Source organism: Limulus polyphemus, unplaced genomic scaffold, assembly GCF_000517525.1.
Source record: "Limulus polyphemus unplaced genomic scaffold, Limulus_polyphemus-2.1.2 Scaffold181, whole genome shotgun sequence".
NCBI classification, from domain to species: domain Eukaryota; kingdom Metazoa; phylum Arthropoda; class Merostomata; order Xiphosura; family Limulidae; genus Limulus; species Limulus polyphemus.
The window spans coordinates 343894-361135 of NW_013665791.1; the positions used below are offsets into that span (position 1 = coordinate 343894).

At 33.7% G+C, this 17242-nt stretch overlaps 1 protein-coding gene across 1 annotated transcript in view; it reads right to left on the reverse strand.

Moving 5' to 3' along the window:
* Positions 1 to 17242, reverse strand: part of LOC106478114 (type I inositol 3,4-bisphosphate 4-phosphatase-like) — a 66277-nt gene that overhangs the window by 13767 nt on the left and 35268 nt on the right. The window contains 6 exon segments of the mRNA XM_022381646.1: positions 1271 to 1386; positions 2599 to 2739; positions 4705 to 4952; positions 6778 to 6846; positions 10489 to 10773; positions 11691 to 12242. Of these exon segments, the coding sequence (XP_022237354.1) occupies positions 1271 to 1386; positions 2599 to 2739; positions 4705 to 4952; positions 6778 to 6846; positions 10489 to 10773; positions 11691 to 12242 (1411 nt within the window).

Sequence of the window (17242 nt, forward strand, 5' to 3'; positions counted from 1 at the left end):
CTGGGCACTAGTCGGGCTTCTATTTGGTCCCGACTAGTGAAAGTGGGTTTTCTCGGGTACTCCCGTTTCCCCCCACATCTAATTCTCAGGCATCAAATCCACAGATCCCAGCCTTGGCACCTTGATCCACTGATCCTCGCCAGGCCCTGTAAAGGCCTGTTTGCATCATTTTGTTTCGATAACTTGTCATATTTGGCTGGCGACTTACTCCTTCTTCAAAGAACAACCGGTCTCTGTTTCTGCTCCGACTTGGACTTGCCTTCACTTCTGCCTACCTGCCTCTCCTTCATACGACCATCCAATGTATATATGCAGATATACATATATACAAATATTATTATTGTTATTCATTTTTTCTTTTTAGTTAATTAATTATCATTTGCCCATACGGCTCATTACTCCGGTAACCACTAAACGAAATGTAATCTATTACCACGAGCAGGGTGAAGGAGGATTGTTTAATCTTCGAGCACCCTTGATTAATAATTACTTCTTAGGAGATAATTACTTTCAAATCAAAATAACTGCCAGGCAAAAACCAAACCAACATTCAGTATAGCACCAATGTTTGTTTGAACTTATTACATTCACCTTATTCTGATTTACTAATGATAACTAAACATATATTTCTTTAGAAACACTCTTTTCTTTTCCTGTTCACCCTATCATGCTTAATCAATCTTGTTAGGCAGCTGTCTTTAAGTGCACCATGCAAGAGTCCAGAAATCACATATTCTACATTATAATGTTTAGTGCTAAGGTCAAATGAATGATTAAACTAACAGTTCTGAATGACCAGTACAAGTGTAACCAATACACATGGTACTCTCAGAGACTCAATGCTACATATGCCAAATAGGTCACTATTCTTAATATTCAATTTCTAGGGTCTAGTGTATATTTTTATATAAATAGTTCTGAAGTCCAACAGTTACTTAACTTTCTTAGAGTCAGAAAAATATGGTATTAATTTTTCATTCCTTAGCAACTTTGATTTTCATACATAGATAACATGAGTAAGCTCAATAAGAGAAAGTCTGAAATTAGATGAAAAATATCTAACATAAAAATCATCATGAAACTGAAAATGTAAATGACAGTTTAAATTTTCATTATAGAGGAACTCTATATTAAGTCTAATAAAGTAAACATGTATATAACTGCTAAAAGTGATACATGTACAAATGGTACATCAAAAACACGTATTTGACTAACTATCCAACTTACTTAAATGTACAAATTAATGCCAATAACACAAAGGTATTGTTACCTCTTACAGTAGACTTTTCCACTTTTGATGGAGCCTTCTGACATCGCCGATGATATTCTTTCAGTAAGTTAACTCCTTCTTGATTTACTCGATCCTGAAGAGAGACATCTCCAAACCTGATGATGATTAACAGAAATCTGTTATCAGATATTCAAAGCAGAAGACTTTTGGATTACAGTCGTAATAATGGCCGACAAAAACCTATGCTTTAAGTTCTTAAATCCTCAAAACAGACACACCATTCCTGAACTATTAATAATCACCTGAAATATTCAAGTTATTTAACCCTTTCTGGACCACAAAGGTGGCTAAAGCACTCCAATGATCTTTTATGTTTTTACAGTGAAAATAGTTAACCAAATAGCATTAAATGTTTCAAATAGTATCTAGATTAGGTGTGTGAAAAAGACAAAAATTTAAACAGTATATATATATATATCTTACTTTATTTTGTAAAGTTTTTGAAATCTTATTGTGAAAAATTGCTTTGAAAAAACAAAAAATACTTCTTTTCATCTTAGATATTTTTGTATCGAAGCAGTAAACTTCCCACTACGAATTATACATACAGCACAATTAACAAAGATGTATTGGTGAACAATGACTACCTTTAAAAATGGAACCATCATTATTTTCATAAGGATTATATTTTGATGACAATTTTCGATTGAGACATAATCTCGATTTTTATTTAATGCTTATATTTGTTTTATGTAAATAAACTTAATATATTAAGATAAAAAAACAGAATTTAAATAGTTTGCCATCACAAACCTAGCCTAAACACTAAACCTCAATATTCTTACTAGATGTCTCACCTTAGAAGACTATAATAAACATAAGATTGGGAACCATCAAAAACATAATAATTTATAGGTGCAATGTTTACAGTTACAACACTTGGAAATATGAGACAAATGAAAGTCTGTAACACTTTGACTTTTTTTATACATGAAATAATTAAATATGCATTACACTTACATGTCTTAGCTAAATATTTGTAGTGGAGTTGCAAGTGTGAATTGAAATGATCTGAGTGACCACTCAATACCACAGGCCAAAAACAACATAAATGAAGGTACTGATACTTTTTTTCCTTCATAACTATAGTAGTATCTGTTTTTTAGTGTATAATTTAATTTATTTTTCAGACATAAATAATTTTCAGTTGCTCATTATGACTGACCAAGTCCAGTATCACTTCCTCCATTTTGCTATAAAAAATCATTTTCTCTAAGAAATCTTTGAGGCATAAATATAATAAAACAAAAATCCAACAATATATTTAAAATAGACCCAACTTATAACAATGTTTCCTATCCACTCACTTTTCAGCAAGTGTGGCTTGTTCATTAATGCCAATATTCAGGAACACCGGTGTAAGAGAGAAGCGACAACCATGCTGTTTTCCTTTAGGTAACATTGACATCACAGATTCTGGTGCAGGAACAACAAGAGTTAGGAAGGCTCTGTAAAATAAATAGTTCATTGACAGCATGCTTATGAAGATAATATTCCAGGTGTAATTCATCTATAAAATACATAAAAATTTAAAACAAAAAATAACTCTCAGTATTCAGTGTCATGAAAAATCCACCATAGCACATGGGTAATTTTTAATTCTCTGTCACTTTTTTTTGTAACAGTTAAGTGTTTTCTAATACATTTTTACTACTACCTAAGAAAAAATGTTTATTTAGAGGTAAGAACATGGTAGCATGCTTTAAATGTTACTTAATATATTTTACAAATACTTCATAGGTATATACTAATGGTAACAATTTCTTACCTTTGATACCATACAGCTTCAGTATACATCAAACTTCATTGCTATGTCAATGACATAATTATTATGAACTTCAAAAACTGTCCATGGTTTGTGCTTTATAAGGTTAGATGTAGATTGCACTTTATTTGATTAATGATCAAGTACTCATTAACTATAATTATGCACAACATTTATGAAAAATACTAAGAATTCTTCATAATGATCTTAATCCCACCTAACTTGGGGTAGTTTTGTAAGCCAAGAATTTTTACACCTGGGTGGCTGGCCCAGATGGCAACCATACAGGACGAGCATGTTTGGTAACAGTGATTTGAACTAGCAGCTCTCATATTGGGAGTCAAGTGCCCTAACCGCAAGGCCAAACTAAGCCCATGAACAAAGAAGTATACCTATGATTAAATTACAACAGATATTCAAACTTATCAATACTAAAATATAAAAAAATTTAAAAGTAACAGAGCTCATACAATTAGGATTTATTACAAATATCATCTGCTAGGATTTACATACACCAGCAACAAAGTAGTTACAGTTAAGTTTGGATGCTTTGCTCTAAACATAATCTACAAGAATGTATATATGTCAATAAAAAAAGAAGATGCAATTGCCCTTGCTTGGTTATGCATATCAACAAAAAAGAAGATACAGTTACCCTTGCTTGGTTATATATATATATATAAAAAGAAGATAGTTACCCTTGCTTGGTTATATATATATATCAACAAAAAAGAAGATACAGTTACCCCTGCTTGGTTAAGAAATAAAATATAACTTGCTCTGGTAATGTTCCTTTTTTTGACATACAAGATTTTTCAGAACAAAAAAATGCTAGATATAAAAGGATTATCAGTTGTCAGCTATATGAATAAAATGTTTGTACTAATTGTAAGATTATATTTTGGCTGTGGAATTGTTTGAATAGTTATGCTACAAAGAGAAGAAATGAAAATATGATTTCAGATAAATTTTCTGTCAATTCTGGTTAACAGCAGAAATAAATCATTGCTTTTTATTAATTGACCTAAATTTAAGGTTACAAAGACAGGAGTACTAAAGAAACTAAGTAATTACTATATTTTAAATCTTTGTTTTTTAAATATTAAGAACTAAAATTAGGACAATGTATACTTAAATTGTCAGAGATTTTCAACATTCTTTTATCAGCAGCTACAAAAAAAAATTATCTGCAAGTACTCAGACAGTAACCAGAGTATACTGATCAAGTTAAATATAAGAACAGAAAGTGGGAAACCTAGACTGGTGAGGATTAACTAATTCAGATGTTATTTATATCATTATAAATATAATAATAATACCTTTCCTAAGTCCCTTTGAGGAATGAAAATCATATATCTTAGTGTCACCTTTCTAATAAACATTTTGTAAGTTTATAATCTCTGGTAAGCAGTATGTCAATGAATGCTGACTGGGTGTGAATTCATAAAGATAAGTCACCTGTACTAACTAATGTGGCTATGGTTTAAAACAAAACCTTTCACATAAATCCAGTTATCAAAAATTATAATTCTTAAAGTATTATGCTAACAGTTTATCAAAACACAGAAAGTTTATTTTATCCAAATGGTTCTATTGTAAGATATGGTTTTCAACGAAAAAATATAATTGTATTCTCTTACAAAAGTACCTGTTTCCCTCTATACGAGGCTGAGGTGTATTTTCACTATGACGAGCTGGTTCTAACCAGAACATTATCCTCCTCAAGTCCTCCACCCCTACCATCATATCTTCAAGCATTCCCATTTCATCACCATAGCAACTCAAGAGTCCAAGGAATTGTGCTAGCAGGCCAGCTGATATTAAATGATTAAGAAAGATAGGATCTGGCTGTTGGCACCATAAGACTGTCATTAAACCAGTTACTAAAGTGGTCAGCTACAGCAACAAACAAAAAATATTGGCATTGAAAATATTTTAATTGTGGTTTCAGTAGTTACTACAAAAACAAACATGATATCAGTAAAAACATATTAAACCTTGCTAAAATGGCCAGCTATAATAACAAAGACAACAGTATAAATATTATAAATCCGTCTGGCTTGTGTTTCCAGTTATAATAACAAAGACATTAGCAGTAATAACATCTTATATCTGGTTAGATTGGTATCTTCTAAAATAATTAAACCATTAGCAAAAGACATCTTAAATCTGTATAGTATGTTCAGCTATAATGACAAAATATTAGTGGCAAACACATCTATATATATCTGGTTAGAGAAGTAGCTAAAAAAAGATACTTCAGAAGTTGAACATCTGAAACTTCAACAGCTAAACTGGCAGCTAAAGCAACAAAGAAATTTACAGCAAGAACATTCCAAATGTAGGTCAAGTAGTAGTTAATGACAAAAATATTATCAACACATGTATGTTAAATATTACCATACAGTTGACTACAAAAACACTTTAAACCTAATTCGATGATATGGTTAGTGGTAGCAAATACACACAGAGAAACATTGTAATATTCTAATACAGCTAAATAAGGTTTACTTGAAACTTTCACAGAAAGAGAAACATCTTAAACTTCTTGAAACCATCAAGGATAGATAAACACAAAAAAGCACACAAGAGACATTTGACTACAGTAACAAACTGAAGAGCATTATCACTACATCTGCTCAGAGTAGTTAAGATGCAGTGGTATATACTGAAAAGTACTATCAATTTAACAAACCACATAAAGTCAACATTTCATAAGGGTAGTGAACTACAACTAAAGAATATATTCCGAACAAATGTTAGCATATGAAAATGACTGGTGAAGTATAAGGCAGTTTAGAGTATTAACTACAAATTAAAGTTTTTTTCATGTAAAAAATGTTTATTTATCATCAGATTATTAAAACTATAATCCTATTTGCCTTAAATGTTTTTGTCACACATAGTTCAACTTAAATTAGTTTTTCTGTATTATATAAAACTATAAAGTGTTTACAAGAAGACGTAATGTCAGATCAATTGGCACATTTAGCTAAATTTCACCTAATGTTATTACGTACTATACAACCAATTCTTAACAAAAAACGAATACACACTACTTTCAGCCATAGTGCTACAAATAAGGCATTTGCTTGCAGACTCATAACATGACTAAAAAGAAATATTAAAAAGACATAGAAAAACAAAAAGCCTTGCTCTAATATGTTAACAAATAAGATATTTATGTGTTTTACAAAATTATTTAGTTTCATAAATTGTATACAATAAAAATCACAGAAGTAGGCAATACACATTCTAGTGACTGTTATAGTGCTTCTAACAAGTACCTAACAAACATGAAGAGTACTTAGGCTATGATCATTGATAATTATTGCAAATTGTTTAAAAATGTGGATAAAAAAGAAATCAGTGACACTTCTACTTGTGAAAGTTACATGACTTATTAATTTATATTAATTGTCTGTATAAAATTTTTTTTCACAGTTTACATTAAATAGCAGTTCCAATATCTTGTGAATAATTCACATTAATTAATACCTTAAATGACAAAAACCCATATATCTGTTCGCTGTCCACTTTATGTAATACATAGCATGTTGCAGCTTTTAAAAACTTAAGAACTTAAATATCCAATGTATTAAAGTAATCTAGTAGTTTTGACAGGCATGCCTGAAATTGATAATTGCTTCCTTAATTTGAAATTAATACTATTAAGTTTAAAAACATTATCTTTAATAATTATAAAACTAGTTACACTCACTGCCTGTGAAAATACAACATCTCGCCTATATCTGATCATGTAGCTCATTGAAGCCCGGTGATGTGGTTCCTGCAACAGATGTTATATGTAAAAACCATTATTTATATGGAAGTAGGTAGATAAAAAGTAATATCTTACAAAAAAATTCAATAAAAGCTTTGTTATTCAGCATCTGCCAGATCTAAATGGTGCTGGATAGGTGAAAATATCAGTTATAAAAGCATTTCTGTTACAATATTTTACACAAAACATTTTAGCACATTGTAAAAAAAAACATAACATCAAGATGTAAGTAACATAAATAAATTAGGCACAATGTGAATCACTTTAAAGGCAGCAAACAACTGAAGCTTGCCTGTGGGAAACAATGTAAACAAAGCTACAGTAGCACCACTAAGAAGCAGCTTCGATTATTTTAAAGAAGCTTCAAGAATGTTCCAAGACATTCCAAATGGAATTGTAATGAATGTTGGTTCCTATAATGAGATTTTGAGATATTGAAATTTCTAATTACAATGTGGAGATGCTGGATAATAGAACTTTTACTGAATTACTAGTTTAATAATTAAAAAAATATATAACAGAAGTGGACCACATACTGAAAAAGGATCTCTATAAGAACCAAATTTCATAAATGATGAAATGTTTATTTTCTCTAAAAATGTACTGTTATGAAATAAAACTTCATTATAATAACTCTATCTACATTACAAAAAAAAATGAAAATACCTGTAACATCAACTAATTTTATTTGATCTGTGGAGATTGTTTTGGCTTGAATTTCATATAAAGCTACACAAGGGCTATCTGTGTTAATCGTCCCTAATTTAGTAGTGATAGAATAGATGGAAGGCAGCTAGTCAATACTGCCCACCACCATATTATAATGCTCCCATGGCTGAAAGTGTGAGCATGTTCAGTGACAGGGATTCAAACCCGAAACCTGCAAAATGCAAGTTGAGTGCTCTAGCCACTTGGCTATACCAGGCCATTCCATGGAAAACTGTTGGTATGAAAAGGATTTAACTAAGAAAACAAAGATCAGATGATTCTCATAATTGGTTGAATCCTTAGTAGGTTATAAGAGTTATATAATAACAATATTTTTTACCTATAGGAGAAAAACTTTCAAAGAGAGAACTGAAGATAAAATTTACAGTTAATATAAGCAATGGCATGTATGATATTGTTTCTGAGCATAGGAGTGGTATTGCCCAATGCTTTGTGTGTTTGTTGAATTTTGTGTAAAGCTACTCAATAGCTACTTGTGCTAGTCATCCCTCATTTTGAAGTGACAGACTAGAGGGAAGGTAGCTAGTCAACATCCACCACTGTCAACTCTTGTGGACTGAATAGAGATTTGACCATAATTTTTCTATAATGCACCCATGGCCCACAGTGCAGAGCATGATTTATTTTTTGCCTGTGACTGGTACAAACCACAGAGCCTCAGATCCACAGTCTGCCACATTAACCACTGGGTTGTCTAATGCTGTTCTACTTAAAGGAACAGATCAAGAATTAAAAGAAAGTGAAAATTTATTATCAACATAAACAAGTGAAGAAAATATCAACAAATCTCTATCTAGACTCTAACAACCAGCTTATTCTCAAGTGAGTTTTATTTAAAAGTTACTACATTATTTAAATTGTTCTACAAAGTTCTGATGGGAAAGGATCATATAGAGATGTTTATTGATATTTATATGGATCACAGGGTTCTAGAATTAGTGTAGGATTAAATTCAGGTGTTAACTGATATTGGTATGGATCACAAAGTTCAACTTTCAGAATAGGATTAAATACAGCTATTTACTGATATTTATATGGATCACACAGTTTTAATGTCAGGGTAGGATTAAATAATGGTGTTTATTGATAATTATATGGATCAAAAACTTCAACTTCCAGGGTAGGATTAAATACAGGTATTTACTGATATTTATATGGATCACAAGGCTCTACTTTCAGGGAAGGATTAAATAAAGGTGTTTACTGATATTTATATAGACCATTAGCATCTATTGTCTGAATAATATCTAAAGTACATTCAGTTCCATTTCTCATTCTCAGGTGAGTACTCAAAATACTAAATGCTTGAATTGTAGTGTTCTTTTATGAAAATACAATACTTTTATCCAGTAAAGCTTATATGTAAGCTAATGTAATTATTACTAATCATTTTAACATTAATAAGGAATATTTGTTATTGCTAGGATTGGTAAATGCGCATCAGGTATTTTGCCCAAATATGGCTTATGATCATGACCTGAAACCTTTTGCTACTTACTGGAAACTACAGAAAAATCTGTCATTTTGAAATGTGCTCTATGTAGCAAGGCCAAGGCTGTTGAAATATAGCACATGAACATTAGGACATGTGAGTGAGTCTCCTTTTACCACTACAGTACTTTTTAGTGTTTAATGGAGTTTCATCCTATTAAATCAATTTCAATACTTAGTCTCATTTTCACTCATTACTCAGTGTTAATCATAATTCCAAAATGATAAATGTAGGAAATAAAAATATCCATTAAACTGAACAGTGAGATCATTAAAGTCAACCACAGAATAGTTTTAAATTATTTTAATAATTAATTATTGTGTTAATATATTCAAGAGAATCAAATAAAAATTTATTAATATCATTCTTAATGAATAGTCTTACCAATATGAAAAAAACAACATGTAAATACAGTTATAAATGTCCACAAGCTTTTATTTCTTTGTAGATTTATATGTAGATGCATTAGTCTATGATGATATTCAAATATTTCATAGGTATCTTACAAGTACTCAAACAAATCTAATAAATGTGTAATGCAAGTGTGTATCAAATGGATTTTTAAAATTTAGAAACTGTTTTTTGAAAAATTATGTATTTTTTTTTTCCATATAAAGTAGCTGGTATAGAATACTTGTTTACAATTAGGCTAACATACTATCTACTTCTCATCTCAGTACAGCCGTCCAGAAAATGAAAAACTGAATCAATCAATCTTAAGCACTATCTCTTAGCAATTGAATGCTTTCTTATAAATTTGTTATACCTTTGCAGCAATAGCAAATTATTGTGTATACAAGGCAGTAGATATGTTTTAAAATTATTCATTTCCTCACTTTTTAAAAAAATATAAAATGAAATACCATTTTTTATTAGTAATAAAAAAAGTAGCAGGCAACACCACATATTATAAGTAATTGGTTGATGATGATGAAAAAAGAAAGAGACATGGAGAAAAATTAGAGAAGGTAAATCCCCATCTCACCTTCCCTGTGAATTATTTGAAGCAGCACTCAGAGATTGTCCCAACTATTTGGGGAAAAGAGAGCCTACCATATGTTCATGGATTTTGCTCTAACTACAAAACACTGTTTTCACATTATTTTATGTCAACAAGTTGGAGCAAGTTTGTTGACTCAAAAACTGATTACTAAAACACAGATTAGTGGCCAATATAAAGAGATAGATCAACTTCTAATGAATAATAAAAGAAAGAGGCTCAATTACAATTATTTTACTTACTCTGAGAAATTATACCAATCATTTATCTAACACTCTTTTTCACAGAAATTAATTTTTCTGATAACATTTCTCTAGTTCCTCTTTTTTCAGTAGTAATTTTCACAAAAAAATCTTCAAACAAGTTTTTATTAATAATAAGTATAGCAACAAGTAAATACTTCACAGTTATAATTAAAAACCATTACCTTAAGTGACAAAAATCCATATGTCAGCCGAGCCGTCCGCTGAAGGCAAAGCATAGCTTGTCGTAGCTTTCTAGCACTAGGAGAGAGCTCAGATATCCAATCTTGATTAGTTTTGTGTTGTTTTGACTGACAGATCATATTACTTGTATGTAAATCTGCCACCTCGTTGGTAGGTGACAAATTTCTAACAGCACTACCGTTTGCTGTTTCCAGTTCATTAGTTAATAGTTGTACTTTGCTTGCCATACACATTGTACTGGCCTTGATATTCAAGTGTGTTAGGTCCTAAAGAGAAAATAATTTAATAATTACATTGTTTCGAAGACAACTGTGTATTATAAACAGTTTAATTTTCAAATTAAAATGACAGGAAGCATTATGAAAAACAAATATGTTTTAGTGAAAAGCTGCACAATGGGCTATCTGCATTGTCTCCATTGTTGGAATTGAGAAACATAAAGCACCACGCTTAATGCTGAGCCACCGAGGAACATAAAAATGATAATGAGATCAAAGTTAGCTTTTTCCACATTACTAACACTAATAAAATTAATTTTTATCAAATCAAAAACTAAACTTTCCTCAAGAATCATTATTTTGATTACACTGAAACTTTGCAAAAAGTTAACAATTATCTAAGTTCCTCTTTGAAATATGTTACCCAATCTGAATAGAACCCTAATTTACCCTAAATATTCAACCCTTATCAGCTTCACTGCTAGACATCAAAATGTGCATCAGCTTCTTGACAGATATACTATTTCATAATATGAAGAATATAAATAATCATACCATACCTTATATCTTTAATTTCCATAATTATATTCAATTTGGAAATTTAGATTTTTATTTTCTTCAAAAATACCTGAAATAAATTAAAGTATTTAGCTTATTAACTTTATGATTCAAACTAAAGGTCAGCTGTACTAGCTTTCAAATCAGGCTAGAAATATTAATACTTGTATCATTGGCTGCCTGAATAGTTTGTATTTATTAGATGGTTGGGTCAATAAGATTTCCATTTTTCCCATGTCAATTTTTGTCAACCCTCAGAAACATTTAAATATTTATAGGGAGCTGTTACAACAATCCCTGATTTAACATAGCTTTCAATAAATTGGGATATAAAATATTTGTTCAATCTAAGTCTTTCAATGATAAACAAGTTATATAAAATTAGAAAGGACTAGGTGCCAACGTACCAAGGGTTCAAATTCTTCAAACATGCCAAGGGGTGAGGACAGCTCTTCTAATACAATATTATTCTTCTGAAGTGTGACATCTGCAACACCTCCTAACGGTAAACACAGACTGCGTCTTTTCAACTGATCACCCAACACTCCTTCCTTCTCTTTATATTCTGAAGTTTGTGCAGAGAGAGCTTTGGCACCCGTTTCTGACACACAGTTATTAATTTTACTACTTTCATTGTGGCATGATGCTAATTCTTGTTCAGTATCTTCATTTTGAATATTGTGATCTTGATTAGAAGATTCATTTACACCAGCACCATTAAAATATTTGTCTACACTATTGGGTAATGAATGCTGGCGTTGTAACTTTACACCCTTATCAGGAGGATCCTTACTGCTAATTCCACATATGTCTACTGACTGACCTAGATGTAACTGTGTATGTGATTGAGAGGAATTCTTTGTAAGCTGGGTAACATCAATAACTGGTTTGGCACTTTCCCACACTGCTATGGCCTCTTCTACCAGCATAGGGTTACACACATGGATTAGCTGTTTAGCCTATAAACATGACAAAAAATAAATAAAAATACATATGTATATATACTTTATTTCTACAAGAAAGTATGAACACTCTTACTTAATAACTTAATACGATGTAAAAACATGATATAATTCTCTTGATATGGTGATGATAGCCAAAATAACCCAACTATATATTTCTCTAGTATACAGGTAAAAGTGAATATTAAATGCTCTTAACAAGTTAAAAACATTGATCAGTTTGGTGAGAAAATTGACAAAAATTACAATATGAAATTAAAACTAAAAGCATCAATATCAGATCATATTTGATAGCAAGCCAAGAACTACCTGTACTAGTAAATAATCAAAACTCACTATCAATATGACAAGGATTTATCTGATCACTTTTGTCATATTTTTAAGGTTGCTTAAGTACACACGAATTCCAGTTTAAAAAAATCAAATTAATTTCTTTTTACTTCGATCACTCTTACTTTACAATTAATATGTAAATATTGAGAAACAGAATCTAATGGTTTCTCTTACCTATCTATAAGATGTTAACATTTTCCAACAATGGAAATGTATTGCTGACAGATGCTTACTTCTGCTCACATAATAGGTTTCCCAATTGAGTGCTGTCTTTTCTATATGCACAATTTTTGCCCACCACTAGCCTTGAAACTCCTATTTAAGATCACACATTTCTGTGTGATATTACTGAGCTTTCACATGCAAATGAGGATGCTACAACCCTTCACCAATAGGAGTGCAACACACCCTCCTAACACAACTGGCACCCTCTATACTACAGATAGCCTAGTTGCTTTGCACCAATGACAAACAACCAACCAATTATACTGACTGCTCAATCATCACTTCAAGATTAGACAAGAAAAGATTCACCATAATTGGGGAGGATGAGTGGGAAGTGTGAGAGGAGGTAATACATTTTTAGTGTTGGAAAATGTTAACTTCTGATACAATACCATTAAAGTGGTGATGAAACTGGTGCAAAAATTACCTAGATGCATTCCCTTTAGAAAATGCCTAAAGGGAACCCATGGAGTGCGATACCCTATACCTACGAAATGTACAGGGGCACACCTATGGCAGACCCACCTCATCTGGACCATGGTGCAATCTTCACCCATATTGAAGGTATGTGACAGCCTACACCAAAGAAATGTATAGAGGCACACTTGTGGAAAACCACACCTTGTCTGGACAAGGGTACACGCCAATATTGAAGATATGTTTTACTAATTTGGACAGAAAACAAGCACAATCTAGAATCTGATTCTGGATTATAGATGTGCCAAAGACGTATTGTCAGACGGTAAGTGGTGGGTCAATTCCAGTGCAAAACCAGGTGGCATTGGATATTTTTCATCCTCCATGGTAGGAGTAGGGTCCATACCACTTCACCTCAATCCCAGGAAGCAGAAGAGAAAAGCAATCTCCATTCTGCCAATCAAGGAAGTGCTCATGTATGCTGTTCCTGCATACATCCAACACAAGAACACCTAGGAACCTGATATTTGAGCAACAGTAAGATGGGAGAAAGCATACATGGTGGGTCAACTCCAGTTCAAAACCAGGAAGCATTGGGTATTTTCCTTCTGGTCTGTGGTAGGAGGAGGGTCTGTACCAACCACATGAGTGAGGGCTTATGTTGGCTGGTCCTGTGCCTATCCAAAATTAGACTGCCTGGGAATTGACATTCACGTAGTGGTAGGATGTGGAGAGCCAGGCAGAGGGGTGAACTGTACGTGGTGGATCATCTCTAGTCCAAAACCAGGCAGCATCGGGAATTTTTCATTCATTCCATGGTAGGAGTATGAGCTGCACTGTCTACACCAACAGAACACCACTGCCCTACCCTCAACTGAGTGGAATTTGTCACACTCAGGAGGAATACTTCATGGTTCACCACCCCAATGGCTAGGAACTGGTAAGTAGTAAGGGCTCCTGTACACCACTATAAAAAAAGGGGGTGAAAGCACATTGAGTAGCCTGGAGGAGCACAACACCTTATTACAGTGCAATGGATGACCATGAAAACCCTATATATAAAATTAGGCCAGTTCCAATTATTCAAGTAGGATTAGAGGGATGGGCAGCTATTCCAACACTGCTTTACTCATGATATTCCACGAGTGGGTACAGTCTGGATCAGGCCTTGTTTAGTAAATTATATACTGTGAGAATACCTCTAGCAATCTAGTGGAGCATTCCATCTCATCAGTGAGTGCCATATCAGACCTGAAAGGCCATACATAGTGCAGTTTTAGTTAAGTATACTCTGGTAGGCATAACTTGCCACTTAGTGGGATCCTGTAAAGTATAAGAGGGCCCTGTAAAGGTAAGAGAAAAAGGTCAGAGCCAGTAAAGTGTAGGAAGAATGGTGACAGAAGGAAGTTTGTAGCCCAATGAAATAGAAATGACCAGAAGATGAAAATAAAGTGTGACAAAAGTATGTGGGGGTTGCCCATGTGCCAGCCAGCACAATCTTCTCCAACAGACGACAGAAATGGGCAGCCAGGGAGAGAGTTAGGTGTTGGATTTGATGTGAGGTAACTTGGAAGAGATGACATGAATTGTCATCCAATGAAGCACAAGCTAAACAGATGAGTTGATGAAGCCATTTCATGAGATTAAGGTGTCAAAAAGAATGGAAAAGCATAGTAAGGAGTGGAGAGGAAAATACATGACAGTAATGGAGGAAACCTGAAAGTATTAGATAAAGCTGCTATGTAGCCAGTGATGGCCAACAGTGATAAACCTTGGTCAAAGAGTGATTTAAAATATTCAGAAAGAGGACAGACAAACAGAATGCGAAAGATGGAAGGCTACCCATAAAGAGAGTCCAAAATGTCTTGCAAAGGAATGGACGAATCTCATACGTGATGTCAGAATGACTACACTGTTGGATGGGGGACGGAGGAATGAGACTGAAGTAGTAGAGATCATGATATAGGTAGATGAAGAGGAAGAGAGGAATGGAGAAGGTTCAACAGAGGAAACCAGGATTCAGCTGGCCAATATGAAGCTATCAGGAGGACCCAGCATAGTACCTCAAATGAGGGTAAGCATGGAGAAAGAGGTTGGATCAGTCCAGACTGAAAGCATTGACAGCGAGAGCTGATAGACTGGACTGGGGACGACAAAAGGGAAAGTTTTGTGTTGAGATAAGTGGCAAACACATTTATATGTGTCCAGACAGGTCTTGAGAGATGATCCACAACAAGATTCAGAGCACCTGGAATATGACAAGCCATTAGTCCTACTTGTAAAGAATGGGCATGGAAAGGAAGGTCAAGAATGTGGAAGAGAGTGAAACCGAGTTCCCCCCTGGCAATTGATATAGAAAACAACTGTAGAGTTGTCTGTATGAATCATTACTAAACTTCCACAAACCCTCATAAGAAAATAATCCACTGCTCGACATACCACCAAAAGTTCTAAGAGATTGATATGAAGGGCTAATTCATTGTGGGACCACCTACCCAGAATCTCTTGAGAGTCAAGATAAACTCCATCTCATCCAGGAAATCTATAAACACGTTGAGACCTGGATGAAAGGAAGGAAGAGGAACTCCCTCCGTGATATTAGTTTTGTCAAGCCACAAGGTGAAGTCTTTAAGTAAGAAGGTGAATGGTGGAGGACAAATGATCCCAAGCAAGGTTCCATTGATCATGCAGAGTCCAATGTAGATTTTGCCTAGGAGTACAATCCAAGGGTATAAGGGATTGCATGGAAGCCCAAGTCCCAAACAGAGAGAGAACTTCTTGCACAGTGAACAAAGGAGAGGATATGGCATGGGAAATTAATCAGTCCATGTCCCTCAAATGAAGAGGAGAAGGATAGGGTCCTGTGAAGATGCAAATTGAAAAACATCCAAATGAATGAGATATTGAGTAGGTAAGAGATATGAGTTTTCAGTTTAACCAACCAACCAAGATATGCTTCCTCCCAAATGAGGAGAACAGTATGGCTGAAAGAGACTTGTTGGAATGCGAGATGGAGCCAAATGTGAAAAAAACATCTGAGATATCTACCTCAGTCATGCAAAGACCTGGAGCAAAAGATCACTGTAGGGTGAAAAAAGTCTTCACGGTAAAATGCAAGAGGTCAAGAAACCTATTAAGATGTGAAATATCTATGACCAGACACCAATCCTATTTTCTCGGGAACATTTGTTTGTTTGTTTTATTTTCACGCAAAACTATAATTTAGTAGTGTAAGATTAGAGGGAAGGAAGGATAGTCATCACCACCCACTGCCAACTCTTGGGCTACTCTTTTACCAACGAATAGTGAGATTGACCATCACATTATAATATCCCCATGGCTGAAAGGGCAAACCCATTTAGAGAAATGGGGATTTGAACCAGCAACTCTCAGATTGCGAGTCGAGCACCCTAACCACCTGGCCATGCCAGGCCTTCTCTGGAACAACAAAAAGACACAAATAAAATCCTAGAGAAGAGGATAAACCCATTCAATAGTGTCTTTGGCCAAAGGTCCAACATTGCCATGGACTGATGCCAGCAAGAAACAGGATCTTTTGGAGGAGGGAAAGTAACAGAAGCAGGAGAGAGTGGAAGAAGTGTGGAAAAACGAAGGTTAAGGCCTTCTGACAGAACTCGAAGTACCCAACAATCAGCTGCAAACTGACATGTAATGTCTGTAAATGAAAAAAATGGGTCCCTACTGTCTCTGAGCCAATTGGATAGTCACAACCAAGACTGATGGTCTATGAGCAGTGAAAGAACAGATGGAAACAGAGGAAAAGGAAGTGGGAACAGAGAAAGGAGAGAAAACATGAGAAAGGGAGATAGAAAGAGGTAAAGAAGAATCATGGGAGAGACAGGAAACCAGTGAGGATGAGGAAGAACACTGGCATGTAGCAACAATATGACTACTGAGAATCGGGCACTTCACTAAAATAACATCGTGGAAGAAAAAAGCCAGAGAAAGGTATTTGAGATAAAAATGAAGCAAAAGCATTTGGGTAAGAAGAGCATCTCTAC